We start from the raw sequence: 20,256 nt of genomic DNA on the forward strand, positions 1-20,256 counted from the left end.
TTTATGTTATTTGTAAAGTGTGTTTGAGAGACATACCCGACTTAATTTGATCAATGAATAGTGCTTATTTAGAGCAAGAAATGTGCATGACATTTTGGTGTCCGTTGACGTTGATAAAGAATCTTTTGTATTTGAAAAAAAAAAAAACATGGAAATAAAAAAATGTCACAGACGAGTCGTTTGTGAACGAGTCACAAAATTGAGTTAGCTCTTTTTGTTGAGCCATATTCGTACGACTTCCGATAAACTGTACAATGGCTTGAACGAATTAAATTCTTTTTTTTTCTAAAGAAATTTTAGAAATAGCGCAATTAAAATTATCCAAGTAAAAAATTTTACTACATACTCAAAGACGTGAATTTTGAGCTGGTACTGTTACTATTGCCACATTAGACCAAAATATTGAGCTGGTACCGTTACTATCGCCACATCAGACCAAAATATTGAGCTGGTACCGTTACTATCGCCACATCAGACCAAAATATTGAGCTGGTACCGTTACTATCGCCACATCATGACCAAAATATTGAGCTGGTACCGTTACTATTGCCACATTAGACCAAAATATTGAGCTGGTACCGTTACTATCGCCACATCAGACCAAAATATTGAGCTGGTACCGTTACTATCGCCACATCATGACCAAAATATTGAGCTGGTACCGTTACTATCGCCACATCAGACCAAAATTTCATTAACATATTGGTGGGTGAGTAACACAAAAGGCAACTACAAAAAATGTAATTTTTCAAATATGTATTCAAATTTTCAAACCAAAAACATATGATTTTGCATTACATCGTAGTGCTTGGCTTTAAGTAAGAATTGGCGATGTGGAAATTTGGTTTTTGAGTTCAGTGGATTTGAAATCAACAGTATCATGCATAGTATATTTATAGAAAGTAGAGAAAAGCCAATGTTTTGTAATCAAGTCACATAGCTAACGCTGGCTAAACCTTATGAGATACATCATACTTATAAGATACATGGGATGGTCCGATGCTCTGTAGGGAACCCGCTTGCACAGTGCGGGTGTAAACTGTGCACCCTAAAGTTTAAGTTTAGACTTACGGAATTCAATTCAATACATCATAATAATGTACTACATAATTGTATATCTTAAACAGGCCTGCAGAAAAGTCCACGATGGTACATGTCGTATACATGGTACAGACAGCTTGTTCTGTTATACAAAACCAATTATACTTATTAACAATTGTTGCCACCTGATCCACGGTGATCCCACAAATAAGAATTTTGTATTCAGTAACCATGTGTCAGAACTTACTTCTGTTTGGCGATGGGCTTTCTCTTGGAGCGCTTGGGCGGTCTGAGTGGCACGTTGGGCTGATCGGCCACCCAATCCGAATAGTCTGAGGAACTAGATCTGGAAAAGAGAGTTTACATTTCAATAAGTATATTTCTACCCCACACGGGAGGCCATCAAGAGAATAATTTCGCTCAGAGCCTCTGTCATATATGTCAGCTGTGTGGTGGGGAGTTCTGGGAAGGTTGGAGAGATGGGTAGGAATCTGGTGTCAGTGTGTCCAGGAGTGACTGGATCCATCCTTCACCAAGACCCGCCTGGGCAAACCTCACCCCATGAACTCGGGCACCCAGCTTGCTGACAGTGTCGGTTAGCCAAAGAATGGTTCCCAAGGCGGCGGCCCATACCTGCCTCCAAAATTATATTAATTTTTCTAAAATCTGCACATAATCTTTTTTTTAAATTACGGCTCATTGCAAATAGGCCATCTTATACAAAAACGAGTTGCACTGCACAACGAAGCCGACATCAACATCATGTGAATAAGTGTTGCGGCAATGGGTCCATTAATAAAAATAGATGTATTATAGTAAAATAACTTTGTTATTAACATTAGCGATAGCGAAGCATTGGAGGGTTCACTCGTAAATTATAAATGTTATAAAATGAAGTTTTAGGAAGGAAACATACCCGCCGGAATGGTCGTTCTCAAAGTGATTATCGCTTGACGAGGAGTTGGAGGCACTGTACTCCGTCACGGACATCCTCACCGAAGAGTCCGAGTCTGAGTGGTGCGACGAGGCGTCCTCCGGGGGCTCCTGAGACACACAGAAACACCAGAGATACAGTCAATCATAGAAACACCAGATTTAATAAAGTCAACTATGGAAACACCAGAGATACAGTCAATCATGGAAACATGAGAAATGATTAAGTCAAATATGGAAACACCAGAGATACAGACAATCATGGAAACATGAGAGATAATAAAGTCAACTATGGAAACACCAGAGATACAGTCAATCATGGAAACATGAGAGATAATGAAGTCAACTATGGAAACACCAAAGATACAGTCAATCATGGAAACATGAGGAATGATTAAATCAACTATGGAAACGTCAGAGATACAGTCAATCATGGAAACATGAGAGATAATAAAGTCAACTATGGAAACACCAAAGATACAGTCAATCATAGAAACACGAGAGATAATAAAGTCAACTATGGAAACACCAGAGATACAGTCAATCATGGAAACATGAGGAATGATTAAATCAACTATGGAAACGTCAGAGATACAGTCAATCATGGAAATATGAGAGATGATTAAGTCATCTGTGGAAACACCAAAGATACAGTCAATCATGGAAACACGAGAGATAATAAAGTCAAATACGGAAACACCAGAGTCAATCGCGGAAATACGAGAGACACAGCCAATAAAGGAAACATGTGTGATACTGTCATAATATGCAAACATGATAAATATCGGCAATCAATTAGATGCAAAAGGTGTTTTGTTAATTTGTTTGAGTGTCCACGGAGATTTACTTGTGTTGGTGGTGAAGATTTGTTGGATTCCAGACCAACTATAATGTGCAGATAAAATTTTGAAAGTCTCAATCAAGTCACGCCTTTCTCTTTCTTTTAATGTTGGTAATTTTAGTTCAATTTAGTAATAATTTTAGGTTATGTTTGTTTGTTTGTCTTTTGTCTTCACTTTTCTTCAATGTTCTGTTCCGTTTTGTCATGTATAAAGTTTGTATACTCACACTGTATACCCGTGTGCTGGGTGCGGGCCGGCGCACTGGGGCCCTGGGCCCGCCGCGCCGGCCGCGCGCTCCCTCCGGCGGCCCAGCCGTCCCCGCCGCCGCTGTGCAGATCATGACGGGGCGACGGCGCATCTCGCGGCGGTACCACGCCATCTCCAGCGCTGTCATCTCCTCCCTATACAATACAACATTACGACTATAATAATCAGAGGTCAGTTCGGTGCAACAATCTCTATTAGGCAAACCACAGCATGACCACGTTGTTGGTAATACAGTGTAACTGTCTTATATGAATGGTGTAACAAGACGTATCGAAGAGACATTAACCAGCGATTCTTGGTTTATATATCAAGTTAAAATTTAGATGGCATTTTACTCTCCAGTTTTTATTTATACTTAAAAAATAAAAGATCTCTAGTTATTGGAGTCTTAGGGTCAGGGCAGGAGGTAGAACAGATATTTTGATTCCGGTCGCTATTTGATAAATAATAATGGGCTTTGAATCAGCATTTGACCCCGACCGTTATAATGTGATTTGAGAGTGTCGAATGTGACAACATCAAATGCAACAAATCCTAAAATGTGATGACAATGTTAATTATGACAGTGTCAAATATGATAAACAAATGTTACAATGTCAGGTGTGACAATGTCAGGTGTGACAATGTCAGGTGTGACAATGTCAGGTGTGACAATGTCAGGTGTGACAATGTCAGGTGTGACAATGTCAGATTTGACAATGTCAGGTGTGAAAATGTCTGATGTGACAATGTCAGGTGTGACAATGTCAGGTGTGACAATGTCAAGTGTGTCAATGTCAGGTGTGACAATGTCAGATGTGACAATGTCAGATGTGACAATGTCAGATGTGACAATGTCAGATGTGACCATGTCAGATGTGAACATGTCAGATGTGACCATGTCAGATGTGACCATGTCAGATGTGACCATGTCAGATGTCACATCTTGATTGTTCTAATTTCAAATGTGTCAAACATGTGACAACGACGGATTTTGCAATGTGACAATGTCAGAAGTAATAACCGCAATAATTGCAATGTCATATGTGACAATGTCAAATGTGACAACATCGAATTGTGCTTACGTATAGAGACGACGGTGCAAACTCTCGGCGGGCGACAGCGGCTGCACCATGGCGCGACGGCTGCGCACCAGCTGTTCGCCGCGCTGCCACTCGCCTGCGCTGTGGCGCACGCCCTCCGTCCGCAGCCCCATCCTCAACGAACCCTTGAACACACAACAAACACTTATTGCATAATACATAACATTATGGAAACACTGGCTTCAATTTAAGGTGGGGGATCCAATAAAACTGTCGATGAGAGGTGGCCAGGTATTAAATAGAGGCGAAAGGGGACTCACGTCGTATCCCGGCAGCTCAAACTGGCCGCGGTAGTTATACTGCCGCGCCAGGGCCTCAATCATGTAGTCTATATGCGAACGGGGCTCCTCCCCATCCTGCATCAGCATTTCTCCTGCATCAATAATTATTACAAGCATAAATAAGTATTCTTTCTATTTGTACTATCTTCGACATTTCATTATACGACCCTAACCAGGAACACTCTTATCCGGTTGCGTCAGGTACACCAGACATGGAACACAAGCGATGGGAAGGACGTTAGAGTTATGCAACATAAATGGTGGCCGGAATTTGTAATACAAGCAGTGTAATGAATCTACATCACATTTGGTGTCAATTATGTGGTGCATATATGTAACATTGTTTTGATTTGACCTTTCGTTTTCGAGTAAATAGAGTCCAAAGTTTTTGGGATAATTTGAAAAAAAATCAGTCACTAGGAAGTTTAATCAGCTGTTTAACATAATGTGTTTTAAAATATGCCGAAGCGTAGATATTTTTTGAACAAAAAACAACATAAAAAAAATCAAAATGCTAAGATCGAAAAATAAGAAGTGTTAACCAGTTTTCCGCTTCTACTATGAGTTTTCAGACACCGTGTACACGAGTAACATGTCCAGGAAGACCACAGATCCACAAATGAGGTATAACTTTATCTAAAATTTATCTAAATTTATTTGTTAATGCCGGGATTCAAACCCATATCTGCATTCATAGTTGAGCATCTTAACCTTTATTAACCTGAAGGTAAAAATTATGTATCGCACCAAAGGGGGTTCACTAGGGTCCCCCATATATCGCGTCCATTAATACTCTTTTCATCCTTTCCAGTAACATGCAGATATTAGTCACTACTTTTTTTAAGACCTACTGTTTTAACCGGGCAATGCCCAGCAGTCAATCAAGGATTAACGTATTTTTAAAATTAAAACAACTTAATTACTGTTAAACCTATTGTGAAATCTGATATGAGCGCATCCTGATGATGTGAATTACTCCCCTCCGGCGCGGGAAGGTTAACCGCTCGAGCACGGAGGCGGTCAAAGAGAACACATACCGGCGGAATTGTCGGGCACCAGCTGGTCCATGGTGGCGTGCTCGCGGCCAGGCACCAGGCGCTGCAGGCGGGGCGAATGGGGCGCTCCCTCCACGTCCACCAGGAAGGGGGGCGGCATGAGGTGGGGCGGCGCTCCAGTCTGTTCGTCACACACTCCCCCCAGGGCGTCGCGAACCAGCGGCCGGTAGTCCGTGTGAAAGAACAGCTCCGTCGGCAGCTGAAACCACACAAATTTTTTTTTTACAAAACAGCTTTTGCATCCAATACCACGAAACACTTCCTTGCAAATGGAGTAGTGGAAGCATGCAACAAATGGGGGAGCGGAACCATCGAGTGTAATTACCGTCTGCAGCAGAGGATGCCCCCGGCCTAGGCCCAGCATGATGATGTGGCCGTGGGAGTCTGTGGCCGCCACCTTAGAGCCGTCTGGAGACCACTTGGCGTCAAACACAGCGCCATGTCCTTGCCCGTCTATGTGATTCTGGAAGGATCCCAGAGATATCTGGAAGATACAGATATTATAGTCTACTTGGCAATAAGTCAGTTGGTAAAAATTCATGAAATTGGGGGAAAAGATTTTCTCTTCACTTAAAGACGGAAAGAGACATTTGTGTATGAATGAGATGGCATGATTATGCTGAGGTATAAATGTATGTCTGCTTCATCTCTCGTCTTTTACATTATCACCTTCTCAGACAGAAATTGGCATCTAGTACAAATAATAAACAGTTTACATATATATACTACCCACATGAGTATTCACTGACTACTCATCAATAAGATATAAATTTACATGGTGATCCAGCTCATCGCAAAACCAGCCATCACCATAGTTGACAATGGAGGAAAAAATTCAACTGACACAAATTGATATAAATGGGACAAATAGACGAGAATGGGGGAAAATGGCTTCAACTGACACAAATTGATATAAATGGGACAAATAGACGAGAATGGGGGAAAATGGCTTCAACCAAAGATATTAGAAGAACGAGATATGCTATGTTGGCCGCCGGACCGTAGGCGGAGTACTACCTAATTAGGGTACTTTGAACGGTATCGGGACGTGTACGCACAGAAATCTGTTCTATGTATTAGTGCGGATACCTTAGCGTAAGCGAAGGTGTGCAGTAGTATTGGTGAACAAAACCGGCGACACTGGGCAAAACAATTACACACAGTATGAACTGCTCATAGCACATCTCGTTCTTCTAATATCTTTGGCTTCAACTGACACAAATTGATATAAATGGGACAAATAGACAAGAATGGGGGAAAATGGCTTCGACTGACACAAATTGATTAAATGGGGAGAAATGTTTTCAAATCATTCACATTCACAAGAATAGGGGAAAATGGCTTCAAATCATACACATTGACAACAACGGGAGAAAATGGCTTCAACCGACACAAATTAACATAAATGGGGGGAAATATCTTCAAATCATTCACATTCACTAAAATAGGGGAAAATGGCCTCAACTGACACAAATTACCATGAAAGTAGGAAATGTCATCAATTGACACAAAATGACATGAGGAAAATGGCTTCAACTATCCCCTAATTAGAATAAGTGAATGGAGTAAAATATTGTCCATTGATGTAAATTGAAAAAATCGTTAGGTTCCTGCTCTGGATCCAAATCCAAGGATCTTAAGGAGATTGTTTCAACTAGTTTCTTGGAGATGTAATAAAACAGGGAAAACTCACCCCCTTAAGTATGTCCCATATGAATATCTGTCCGTCGTGTCCGGCCGAAAGCAATACGGCCGGATGTTTGGGATGCGCCTCCAACACGTATATTTCATCGCTGTGCCCACGCAGAACGCGTACCAGTTTGCCGGAACTGCTGCACCACACCTGCAAATACATAAATAAATAATACGGTCACATCGCGGGGGCCGCTGCAGAAGCTATAACATAGCATTGTCTTCTGAAGAAATTGCACAGAAGAAATAAACCTATAGAATTGTTTTGTGGGCTTACTACATTCATATCGATGTTCTTTCTTGAACAATCAATTTCACTGGATTGTTTGGGGCCTAAATAGGAGTCGAAATATTTTATTCCTTTAAATCGGCATAGGAAATACCCATTATCGTATGCGTGAGGCTTTAGAGAAACAGTGAGATAGCAAGGAGAAAGACACAGTTATATTTTATTCCTTTAAATCGGCATAGGCAATACTTATTATCGTATGCGTGAGGCTTTAGAGAAACAGTAAGATAGCAAGGAGAAAGACACAGTTATATTTTATTCCTTTAAATCGGCATAGGCAATACTTATTATCGTATGCGTGAGGCTTTAGAGAAACAGTAAGATAGCAAGGAGAAAGACACAGTTATATTTTATTCCTTTAAATCGGCATAGGCAATACTTATTATCGTATGCGTGAGGCTTTAGAGAAACAGTAAGATAGCAAGGAGAAAGACACAGTTATATTTTATTCCTTTAAATCGGCATAGGCAATACTTATTATCGTATGCGTGAGGCTTTAGAGAAACAGTAAGATAGCAAGGAGAAAGACACAGTTATATTTTATTCCTTTAAATCGGCATAGGCAATACTTATTATCGTATGCGTGAGGCTTTAGAGAAACAGTAAGATAGCAAGGAGAAAGACACAGTTATATTTTATTCCTTTAAATCGGCATAGGCAATACTTATTATCGTATGCGTGAGGCTTTAGAGAAACAGTAAGATAGCAAGGAGAAAGACACAGTTATATTTTATTCCTTTAAATCGGCATAGGCAATACTTATTATCGTATGCGTGAGGCTTTAGAGAAACAGTAAGATAGCAAGGAGAAAGACACAGTTATATTTTATTCCTTTAAATCGGCATAGGCAATACTTATTATCGTATGCGTGAGGCTTTAGAGAAACAGTAAGATAGCAAGGAGAAAGACACAGTTATATTTTATTCCTTTAAATCGGCATAGGCAATACTTATTATCGTATGCGTGAGGCTTTAGAGAAACAGTAAGATAGCAAGGAGAAAGACACAGTTATATTTTATTCCTTTAAATCGGCATAGGCAATACTTATTATCGTATGCGTGAGGCTTTAGAGAAACAGTAAGATAGCAAGGAGAAAGACACAGTTATATTTTATTCCTTTAAATCGGCATAGGCAATACTTATTATCGTATGCGTGAGGCTTTAGAGAAACAGTGAGATAGCAAGGAGAAAAACACAGTTATATTTTGTTTATTTAATTACTAGCTTTACCCCGCCATGCGTTGCTGTCGCTCAGTCTTTCTGTGCAGATAGAGAAACAGCAGCGCGTGTTGCTTTTACATCTAACAGATGATGCTGTTTTTCAAAAAAACATGTTTGTCCAACAGATGGCGCTGTTTTATATTTTATATATAATAAAAACTTTTACTTATATAGATTGACATCCTTTTTGGTCAGTGAAAATACTTCTGTGATCTGATTTCAGATCATTTAAAAGTGTAACAAAATTTGCTGGAATACCCATTTTAAAACTTGGAAAGCGTAAGAATAGTGATAAAGAAAATAACCGAGCGCAGTTGTTTTCTGTAGTGCTTTAGAATTTTTTTTTAAGGATTATGACTCTACAGTACTATGACTAAAAGCACAAATATTTATTTATTGACGCCCTATTGGGCTTTTAAGTACATAACAATTACAAATTTCATTTTTAACAACAGTACAAAACAAACAATAGAAAATCGAAATAAAATAAAATGATTTCTCATACATTATTTACATTTAAAAAGTGGTGGACTAATTTGGCTTTAAATGTATTGAAGTTTAAATTAAATATGTCAGCGACATCACTTAGTTCATTGCCCAACCTGTGTATTCTTTCTAACACAGAATTCGTAGCGAAGTTATTGTTGTAGAATAAAATATTCCGTCTAGTATATTTTGGAGGTATATGTAAAGACAGCAAGTTTATAGTGTCAGGGCAGTCCAACCTTGAATGAACAATTTTATATAATAAAAGGAGATCAAATATTTTTCGCCTTTCAGATAATTTCGATAAGTTAAGTTTACTGCGTAAATTGACATAATTGATTTCAATAATAGGAATACCAATTTTGTAATTAATAAAACGTAAAAATTTATTTTGAATTTTTTCAATTTGTAAACAATGAGAGTTGAAATGAGGACACCAAATGGTTGCATTGTATTCAACCTGACTAATAGATGATTTAAGAAAAAAAATAAAGAATAATCAACTCTTACCTTGAGAGTATAGTCGTTTACAGCGGTGATGACATAACTATCTGTGCAGTCCCAGCCGACCATGGTCACCTTCATCTTCTTCTCGTCAGATTCCACTTTTTCCCTGCAGTCATAAAAAATACAACAATATTAAGTATATTAACCTTAGGAAGTATGTTCTAGAGAGATGGGAAGGCTGACAGAGATATTGAAAGAAGGGTAAATGCAGGTAATTCCGTTAATGGAGGACTGAACGCAGTTGGTGCTAACAAAAAATTGTCCAAAGAAGCGAAGTTAGCAGTCCACAATGGAGTGCTGGTACCTACCCTGATGAATGGAAGTGAGGAATGGAACAGGCAGAGAAAGGTTGAAAGTAGACTAAATGCTTTTGAAATGAGATCCCTGAGGCGTATGTATGGTAAAACCATGTATGATCGTGTGAGAAATGTGGAGATCCACAAAGAGTTTGTAAGCGTAGTGAGTAATATTAAGAAAGGGACGCTTAGACGGTTTGGGCCTGTAGAGCGAATGAGCGAAGACAGGAGTGTAAGGAAAATATATGATGCGAATGCGAATGGTAGCACAAGTCGGGGACGCCCGAGGAAGACATGGCACGATCAAGATAATTAGAAACTCGAGTCGGGCCATATCAAGAGTCAGAATAATTAAAGAGTATGTTTGAATGTGAATGAGGCAAGGAGTGTGTGCCAAGACCGAGTTGTTTGGCGGTCCGTCTTCTCTGCCTACCCCTGCGGAGAAACGGCGTGATAGTTAGCTAGTTATTTTTCCCTCGTTAGAAGTCAACTTGAATACAATAATTATCCCGTCTGGAACCCACATTACAATATTCGCGTACAAGCTATTGACAGAATAGAAAATAGGTTCTTACAGGTAAGTTTTTAGATTATTTTAAATAGATTCTTACAGTTTTAAAATGAGAAAGGAATGTAGAACTTAGTTCTATATAAAATTCTAAATGACGCATTTGATAGTCTGAAATTGGTTGCCTTGATAACTTTTCTGATTCCACTACGTAATACTAAAAGTAGGGTTTTATTTCGGTGCAGAAATTCTGGGACTAACTACCATATGTATTCCTCATTGCCCAGGATGGTAATGGAGGGAAATAATTAAATTATCACTTAACAAATACAAAAGATTATTACTGAGGCAGTTTAGTAATGTACAATAAATATGTACTTTATAATTTTTAGTACTCATATGTGCGTTAATACATTAGATAAATAAAAAACCATCTGCAAGTCAGAAGGGATGTGTACTTTCTTTTTCTCTGCAGCAAGAATCCTAGGTGGTGAAAAAATTGGACCAGCTGCTGCAGCAAGAGAGTCCATGATTCATTCTTGCATCATATCATACATTCTCTTCTGTTATTCCAACTGTTATTGACTTGACCGCATGAATAACCTGTTGGGAGAAAAGGGACTTACCCGGGCAGAGTATCGGACATGTTGAGCTTGAGGTGGCGCCACTGCATGGCGTGCAGCGTCCACAGGATGGCCGTGCCGTCCTTGGAGCCCGACACGAAGCGCAGGCCGGTGTGCGCCCACTGCAGCGAGTCCACGGCCTCGCAGTGCGCCGCCGTCTCCAGGATCCTCTTGGGCCCGTTCTCGGCCATCATGTAGACGCGTACGTGGTGGTCGGCCGAGCCCGCCGCCAGGAAAGCGCCGCCCGGCGACCACGCGCCGCAGATCATCTGGCACGCGCCCGGCCGCATGCGCTCTACGTACTGCACCGGCTTGGAACTGCAAACAACGCAATGCAAACAAACGGGCAATTAGTTAGCCTCTAGAGATGTACACATTTTCAACTGTAACTTGAGAACATATAAAATGCAACTTACTAAACTGATAACTTCATTTTTTATTTTGTGAAATAATCCTATCATCTTAGTTTATTTTTTTTTTTTTTATAATCATGCGAAAACTGTATTACTACTAACTACTGTCTTTAATTGTTTTTATAACATTTTGTAATTCCTTGATAATGTTTATTCTTTATATTTCTTTGTCATTTATAAATATATTGTATAGGTGCAAATATTGAATCAACGACTAGAATTAATGGAACATTATTGGTCTAATATTGTAAATAATTGCTGTTTATGATAAATATATAAATGACTGTTTGTTTCCTAAATAAAAAAATTAAAAAAAACCTCTTTTGTACTTTTTTAAATTTTAAATTATTGTTTTGTTCAGAAGGGGCGCAAATAATGGAGCTATATTCCAGCTTACTGCGAAAAGAGGCTTCATATGTCCTCCGTGTTGCGATATTTTGAATGTACACAATATAATAATCAGACACTTGAACTAATTGGAAACTCGCCCAGTTTTTAGTTTGGCGGATTAATGAGAGACTTACTGCTAATAAATTTTGAAAATATATATGTACATATACACTAGTGCCACTAGCGGAAAACTGTCAAAACTGAAAAATGGTAATTGTAACTCTCTAGTTGGACGGGCTGCATCTCTTCATCATGTTTGCTTTACTCATACATCTAAAATACGAATTGTTAACATTAGAGGTTAGGTTGACAGGACAATGTGGACTCACATGAAGCAGGGTTTGCCCCCGTTGCTGTGGCTGTAGGTCCAGAATGCCACGGAGCCGTCAGTGGAAGTGGACACCAGGCAGCTCAGGTCTCCGGAGCGGGCGGGGCAGAAGTGCACCGAGGTTATCATGCCGTTGTGGCCTGCCAACACATTCAATTCAATGTCAGTTACAAGCAAAATAACCCATTTTGCTCCCAACTGACATCTGACAATTGAAAAATCATTTTTTTGTCATTACAACGGTAGGTGAAGAACACACTCAAAAATGTTTTTAATAAGAACACTCAAAATCGATCATTGGGAGGTGAAAGGACTAAATATTCTAAATCACAAAGGTTCAAGTACGTTCGGCGGCGATCCCAGCAGGCATCTCATGATGACGATGGTATGACCTACCTTGCAGCACGGCGACGGGGGCGGCTGTCTGCATGTCCCAGACCCGCACCAGCCGGTCAAGCGAGCCGGCCGCCAGCAGGTGGTTGTCCGTGTCCACGGCCATGTCGGTGATCTCGGCAGACGCGCCACGCAGCGTGCCCAGCAGCCGCCCATCGATGGCGCTCCATATCTTCACCAGCAGGTCGTCGGCGCCCTGCAAATAACACAAGCATGTCTTCAACTGCACGTTAACCTTTTAACTTCAGAGCAGAAAATACCCTTGATAAATGTTATTAACCTTTTGAACGCGTTAATTTGCTCCGTTTTATCTATACCCGTACGCGGTACATATTTTCAAATACCTATGCACGCAATTAAATGTCAAATTATAGGATTCTGGCATGATTTATTGGACTATATAGACAGAACAGATTATTCTCCACAATATGAAAACAAATCCTCGTGTGTCAACACTCTTAGATGTTTATAAAAACAAAAACATAAAATTTCATACAAAGACGTACCGTATCTTTTGAATGTGGTCACATGTGGCCATTCACTCAGCGTGTGTGTGTACTTAGGTGAGAGACACAAGTGGGACACCATGAGCACTTATCATTTTTTGCTATGAAAACTTTTTCTAAAACTGGACACTTAAATTTTATGTCACTTAATATAATAACAAAATTGAACTAACGCCATCCGTTGACAAAATTGTAAACTATAGCACTCGAAGGCGCAAAGAAGCTCACTTGATTATCGATGTTTTTTAATGAAATACAATTTTATTATCGAGAAATTCTTGTAGATGTCAGCATCGTGATAGTTCTACGAATGTTCAAGTGAGCGGGAAATAAATTTGTGTCAAAAGACCGCTGGAATGTCGGCATTCAAAGTTTCCGTATCAACTGTTGATACAGCCGCGTGTGAGTATAGACTTTTTGCCGTAACAACAGTTGATACGGCCGCGTGCAAAGAGTTAAAGAATCAGAATTGTGATTGTTTTCCGCTTACCAGATAATATATCTTATTATGCACAATACATATTTCATGTTCATATCTTAAAAAGTTTCCTCATAATAACTATCTTTATCTAAAAATAATCTCTCATTTGGAAGTCATCTGTCAAAAATATTTATTTATACGAACATATAAAAACGGTCAGTGGCTGAATTGGCATTGCGTTTGGGTCCCACCCAGGCGTCATACGTTCAATTCCTCCATCATTCCATCACGATACAAGCAACATTTTCCGCTTACTGTGATTTTCAAATAATGCCCGGTTATTCGTAACCCGGAAATGTTTGTATTTCTTAAAAAAAAAATTATAATATTTATACTATGTAACGTCAAAGAATTTTGCAAGTTTGGATTGCCACGGTAGTGCCTGATTATTGTTTTGTTGGGAGTTTTTCGGGTGGCTGCCCTGCGAGCGGTTGGACGGGCGAGCAAAAATAACGCGGGTAGATTTAGATCGGGACAATACGGGAACAATACGGGGGACGACGATTCCGCGGTGCGCGTGGCGTTAGGCGAGAAAAAATGGAGATTGAAATTTTGAGAAAAAGATCGCGCGGATACCTTGAACTTATCCTTCGGAGACTTTCCGTTTAAATTTACAAAACACAAAACCAACGTTTCGACTCCTGTGTGAGATCGGCCTGTGCTTGTTCGAGTGTTGTGGCTTGAAGAGATGAAAATATACAATCGGTTGTTTGAAATAAAAAATGGTTTTATTTGTGAGTGGTTTTGAGGGGTAATTCCTTGGAGACTGCACTGGATTGCCAAGCATGCTGTTGAGGTGACGCAAAGATGAAGCATCATTGTCCCTTTAAACGTTCAATGGATGCTGAATGATTGAGGATGGCCTCGCGCACTCTATCCCACGAATCTCTACCCGGCGCAATCTGCTCACCGCTGGCGGACTCTCCAAACACCTTCAAACATGATCAAGGTTCTTCAATGCTTTTATACATTATGTCTCCTTGCCTTAGCCCCATAATAGCCCTGGTGATTGACAAGGGTCCATGCTCATCAGACGGGAAATCAGACGTGACATCAGACGTGACAACTACTCTACACGAATATAGTCAAAATGTGTATTCAAAGAAATGATAACCATGACACTCCTTTGAAGAATCAAAAATTTTAACAAAAACAAACTTCGTTATGTAAAATGTAATACTAAACAGTCAGAGAGGCTACCAGAGGTTCCCAAAGTGGTCTATATGGACCCCCAGGGATCTAAATCGGCTTGCCGGAGGTCTATGTCAGCGAGAGGATCCACGAGATTCAAATGGGGGTACACCCCCATTTACATCGGGTCATCAACATTTAGGAGTTCCGTAAATGACACAATACACCTAAAACAAATAACACTCAGCGTAGTTGGACTAAGGTGGGTGTGGGCCAATGTTCCGATGGTTCACAGGTGTCTAACTGACCGTGACAATGTGGCGGCCGGTCCTATCGAAGAGCACGCAGTAGACGGCGCTGAGATGGCCAAGCGTGCGACGCTGCAGCTGCAGGGAGCCGTACGCCGCCGATGGCAGCAGGCGGCTGCACGGACCACCCGACTGCCGCAATACCATCCGGTCCACTGTAAGAGAGACAAATAGTTAATAATGATATTATTGATTACCACAACTACTCCCAATTGTCTGGAGCCTGTGAGACTATGGAATCCCCAATTGGGGTATGTTGTGAGGCTGAACGATATGGGGAGGGGAAGGAGATAGAGAATGGGAAGATGGAGGAGAAGGTACCTGGCTGTTTAGATCTGGTCACAAAACATGGCTAAAGCGATTTCAAGCAACGTATCGACTCTGCAATGATGGTTTTCAAAGAAAGTTACTGAAAATATATAACCATTCTGCAATTTCGATCCCCTTTAGACATAATCGGACATAATGGACACTACCGTCATTTATTTATTGGACAATTTGTATAGCGCCGCTTTTGTGAGATATGACCTCAGGGGCGCTTTACACTTGATGCAGGTATTACAAAAAATATAAATATTACAAAAATAAAGTGAAGTTAAGTTAAGTAAAATGAAGTACAGGAACAGGTGACATGAAGATAGAAGATGGAGACTCTGCAGCAAGAATCCCAGGTGGTGAGGAAACTGGTCCAGCTGCTGCAGCGAAAGAGTCCACCGCGTCCACCACCAGCACGAGATTCGTCATCCGTCTGCTGCTAACAAAGCGCTGACACAATATCCTCTCGCAGATACCAGACCTTGGCAGCACCGCTGTGACGTTCGACGAATATAGAAAATGGAGACTACAGCAAGAATCTTTGGTGGTGAAGAAACTGGACCAGCTGCTGCAGCGAGAGAGTCCACCGCATCCATCAACAGTGCCAGCACGGTTCTGCATAACTAAGAATAACACACGACAAAATTTCATTGATGTACAACAAAAACAAAGTCGGAGACAGAACCGATCCCTGTGGGATGTCTGCATTTATTGAATAGAGTAAGAGGTGAAACCATCAGCAACCGTCAGAATCGACCTCTCCGTCAAAATGGCAATCCACATACACGAAGGTGCGCAAAGTCCGTAAGAAGACATTTCGTTGACATATCCATGCTGCCAAACCCGGTAAAATTACGAGTTAGCCAAGCACTTCAATGGAAGGCATGATGGGAAGATTGCTTCGTCGAAGGAGACTAGATCATCATTCCAATCCCTTTAAGACGTTTGGGGATCTGACGAGGAGGCACGATTGAAAGAGGTCGTGAAGGTCACAGTGTTTTATTTGAGTCAGCTTGCCGTATGTGCAGAGGCGGATTTGCCCTTAGGCCTATGTAGGCCCGGGCCTAGGGCGGCCAGATATAAGGGGCGGCCAATCGTGACAAAAAAGTCACAGATGATAACAAGAAATTATGAACAACATGAATACATCCCCCCAACTGCGGTGCAAGGCGATGGGTCAAGATAGTCCGGCTGGAAAGGTCAAAAAGCCTCCCTCACCCAGTCTCTCTCAATCCGGCCCGCCACGCAGCAGGTGGGCAGACGTATCCGCCGCCAAGACCTGGACAAATCTCACCCCATGAACCATGAATGATAATGGCAGGAAAATTAAAACGGTTTTTACCCTAGGAACTTACTGAAAAGTTTGGATACTCCTGGTCTGGGGCCTAGGGCGGCCAAGACTGCAAATCCGCCTATGCGTATGTGAGATGACTTAGGACCGATGTTGAACACTCCTGATGCAGGCGGTGGTCAAGTGTGGGTCAGTGAGTCGACGCCGCTGCTGGTGACCGGACTCGTTGACGGTCAGGAACTGGTGAAGAGCGTGGGTCTTCAGGTACTCCACTGCTGACAGGAAAGCCGAAGGTGCGGTGGACATGGTAGGCGTTTGTACGGGAGGTGAGGATGACCAGGGTGGATGCCGCGTGGTCTAGGTGCGCGGATGTAGCGCTGGTCAGATATGCTGGAACCAGGGCGCTGTGATCCGGTGTAGCGCCGGCCAGGAACGATGGCCGGGGCCAGGGCTCTGTGAAGATATCCCGATGGAGTCGATGGTTGGACCGTGCAGAGCCGGGAATATTTTCCTACGCGCGGGTTGTCACTCGTTGAGCCTTGTTAATTGTTGGCTGACTGATGGCTGACTGACTGACTGCTCGCTGCGTCGGGCCTATTTATACAGACCGGCTGATGGCATCAGTAGGTATGCGAGATCGCAGGTAAAATGGAGACAACTCGCTCAGTCTGGGTCCTACTGGAATTTTCGTTGGTGCTAAAATTATGTCTAGGCAACAGGCTAGAACCTTCTAGTGAGTTCGCGTAATGTGCTAGACCAACTTGCAACGTATTGTCGTAGGTAGTTTCAGACGTCGGTAGCTCATAGACAGGTAGCTCGTTTTGTTTACCTTTAGTGAGACAATCTAGATGAATCTACGATCGCTACAGACGTAAACACAAAAGATATGTACAGTACGCACAGAGAGGCTGATTGCCTGAGCTGGTCACTTAGACTTGCACCGAGCATATCAATGGAAGGTATTTTGAGAAGATTGCTTCCGTTGAAGGAGACTAGATTGCCATTCCGATCCCTTTAAAATATAATCAGACAAAATGTGTATTATCTCGAGTATCTGCGGACCCTGTACAGTACAGGTTGGTTGGTAGGTAAGGATGGCACTCACAGACATTGCGGTACTTGTTGCGCCGGATCCCGGAGTTGAAGAGACTGCAGCACAGCAGGGAACGCTTGGGCTTGTCCGCTTCGGTCTTCAGCAGGGCCGTGCATACCGACAGTAGGTGGTCCTCTGACACATTGGGGTACTGGATTTCCTGTAAAACATTCAATAGTCACCTTATTCAAATAGCTGATGAAATTTTAACGGAGTTTGAAAGAGAGAGAAATAGTGCTCAGTACTACACATACTCTTCTGTTATTCCTCAAGTATCTGGTTCACTTGATCGTTCCATTTCGGGCTTTCTTACAAAACAGTTTTCGGATACGTTCATAAATATTACATTTATTTGGATTTAACTGCAAAACAGAAATACTCCGACCTTCCAACAGAATATGCCAAACTCAGGCCTCTGGCTGGGTTTAAAAAAATTTGAAACATGTAGATTATTTTCATCAAAAAGTGAAAGGTTTGTGTTATCATAAAATTAAAATGACAACACAAAATGATTTTACATTATTAAAAAATAATAAATTAATTACATAACGTATTTATTTATGTTATAATCAAAAGGAACCGAGAATTACATTTCACACAGAATTAAAAACGTTATAAAATAATTGATTTTGTTTCGCAAAAGGCTTGGAAAGTCAACATTTTTATTTTCTTATATCAAAGTTTCCTCTGAATGCATTCAACCCCGTCTTCAACAGACCAACATTACTGAAAAGTGGAAACCACTTATCAAAGGATAAAACCAAAATAAAATAAATTATAAGAGCGACGTAGAAATGATCTGACCTTTTTTTCATGGTGGAATAATTTATGCGTATTATTGTGCCTGCCGTGACCGGAATAGAACACAGCTGCTGGTTCGCACGTAATTAATTCTACCAAAATAATAAAAATGAAGGAAGCTACTTTCATTTATTTACCATCTAAAAGAAACGTTTCTAACCTAGCGGAGTAAAACAGAACTAAAGGTAATCATGCGCTGTGATAGTGACACAGAAAAAATTATATGAAATTTAGTTTTAGTTTTCATTCACGCCGCCAGGTTCGCCGTTGATCCAATGATAATATTGTGAGGGAGAGCTTTCGTGCCGTTTGGTTTGCCCAATCACAGAACAGCAGCGAGAGTATCGGCCAATCGCAGACATCTTCCCAGCCCCACAAGCGTCAATAACGAGAGACAGTAGAAAGAGATGAAAATACGATTTCAACACAAGATAGACAGGGACGGCACGAGATCCATATTCGATAATTAGGTGAAGTCAGGAAAAATGTCCATATTGCGCTAATTAATTACGCAAATTTTCACTAATTATCCAAAAAAATTGCGAAAATGCGTTTTTATCGCGTACATCGAACTCCTCATCCCAAATTTACCAAAGTCTCACACAAGAATTTTCATCACGATTTTCGCGATTCGAAACGTCTTTAGGGGTTTGTTATGATGAAAAACAATAGCAGAAGGGTTGAAATGTGCAATTTACCAATTCCTCGAATGTCTGCTCGTGGAGATTCCCTTCCCAGTCGAGACGCTTCGGCAGAATCTGCAATGGCGAAACATCGTGTCAATTCAGATAAGAAATAAAGAAAATACAACAGCGGGGGTAGATTAACCACTGTTTCGGTGTTTTGACAGTAGACCCACGTGTGGAAAAACAACATTATGCATAGTAAGCACGAAATCTGTCATCAAAACATAAAACTGCTCACCTTGCATTTCTCGAGCTCTTGTCGCAAAACCTGGACAAAAAACACCAAATTAGACTTAAATTCGTGTAGATTATACTTCATTGTTTCATTACTGATCGATATTACCTCGTTTGTCTCCTTCAAGGGTCCATTTGACAGGAATTTCGCCAGGAGAAAATACAACTCTGAAAGAATACGAGAGGCCATTATTTGTGCACGTAAATTTTGGCGTTTTAAAATTGTGTCACATTGTTGTTTTATAATACCTGGGGCTACCCTGGACTGCTCCGAGGACGGCCCGGGGTCCATTATTTAATTCAAGTCGGACACTGCAGGAATCGGTGCACGGATAAAGTCATAATTTAACGAAAACCCTCGGTGCGGGCACTAGCATTTTGTTGATAATACGTCCTTTTGTGATGGCATTCTATTGCAAGATGGCGGACCGTCGGTAAGGAAGATTTCTGCGCGCGCATCTCGTGGCTAATGTTTATACTGCTGTCACACAGATGGCAGTACATGGCACCAAATTCAAATTACTTGACAAGCTAATAGATTTTATGTATACCAAAAATGATTCGTCAGTTTCTAATTTTTTTTGTTTTTTTTTGTAAATTCTAGATAAATTTAATATCTTTCCCAATAAAAAAATGTCCTACAGCTTGACCCGTTAAACTTTGTAGGTTGCTAAATTAAACATTATTAAGGAAGCAGAATGAAAACATATTTTTATTTCATGAAAAAACTGAACAAGGGTTGAAGATTTGTGATAGATTATGA

At 40.9% G+C, this 20,256-nt stretch overlaps 1 protein-coding gene across 1 annotated transcript in view; it reads right to left on the reverse strand.

Annotated features, from left to right (window-relative positions):
- Window positions 1-19,898, reverse strand: part of BRWD3 (bromodomain and WD repeat-containing protein) — a 58,962-nt gene extending 39,064 nt beyond the window's left edge. Inside the window, exons 1-18 of the mRNA XM_089644055.1 lie at window positions 19,743-19,898; window positions 19,603-19,661; window positions 19,498-19,527; window positions 19,272-19,331; window positions 17,785-17,932; window positions 15,074-15,228; window positions 12,651-12,843; window positions 12,256-12,394; window positions 11,127-11,441; window positions 9,700-9,802; window positions 7,195-7,344; window positions 5,827-5,985; window positions 5,484-5,700; window positions 4,426-4,538; window positions 4,148-4,290; window positions 3,043-3,217; window positions 1,958-2,085; window positions 1,289-1,387 (exon numbers count right to left, since the gene is read on the reverse strand). Coding sequence (XP_089500181.1) covers window positions 1,289-1,387; window positions 1,958-2,085; window positions 3,043-3,217; window positions 4,148-4,290; window positions 4,426-4,538; window positions 5,484-5,700; window positions 5,827-5,985; window positions 7,195-7,344; window positions 9,700-9,802; window positions 11,127-11,441; window positions 12,256-12,394; window positions 12,651-12,843; window positions 15,074-15,228; window positions 17,785-17,932; window positions 19,272-19,331; window positions 19,498-19,527; window positions 19,603-19,661; window positions 19,743-19,785 — 2,429 coding nt within the window. The 5' untranslated portion in view covers window positions 19,786-19,898. The remainder of the gene's footprint in view (window positions 1-1,288; window positions 1,388-1,957; window positions 2,086-3,042; window positions 3,218-4,147; window positions 4,291-4,425; window positions 4,539-5,483; window positions 5,701-5,826; window positions 5,986-7,194; window positions 7,345-9,699; window positions 9,803-11,126; window positions 11,442-12,255; window positions 12,395-12,650; window positions 12,844-15,073; window positions 15,229-17,784; window positions 17,933-19,271; window positions 19,332-19,497; window positions 19,528-19,602; window positions 19,662-19,742) is intronic.
- Between the last annotated feature and the right edge of the window lie 358 nt (window positions 19,899-20,256).

The sequence above is a fragment of the Hesperophylax consimilis genome, chromosome 20 (assembly GCF_061612785.1).
Source record: "Hesperophylax consimilis isolate HC1 chromosome 20, BYU_Hcon_1.0, whole genome shotgun sequence".
NCBI lineage: Eukaryota > Metazoa > Arthropoda > Insecta > Trichoptera > Limnephilidae > Hesperophylax > Hesperophylax consimilis.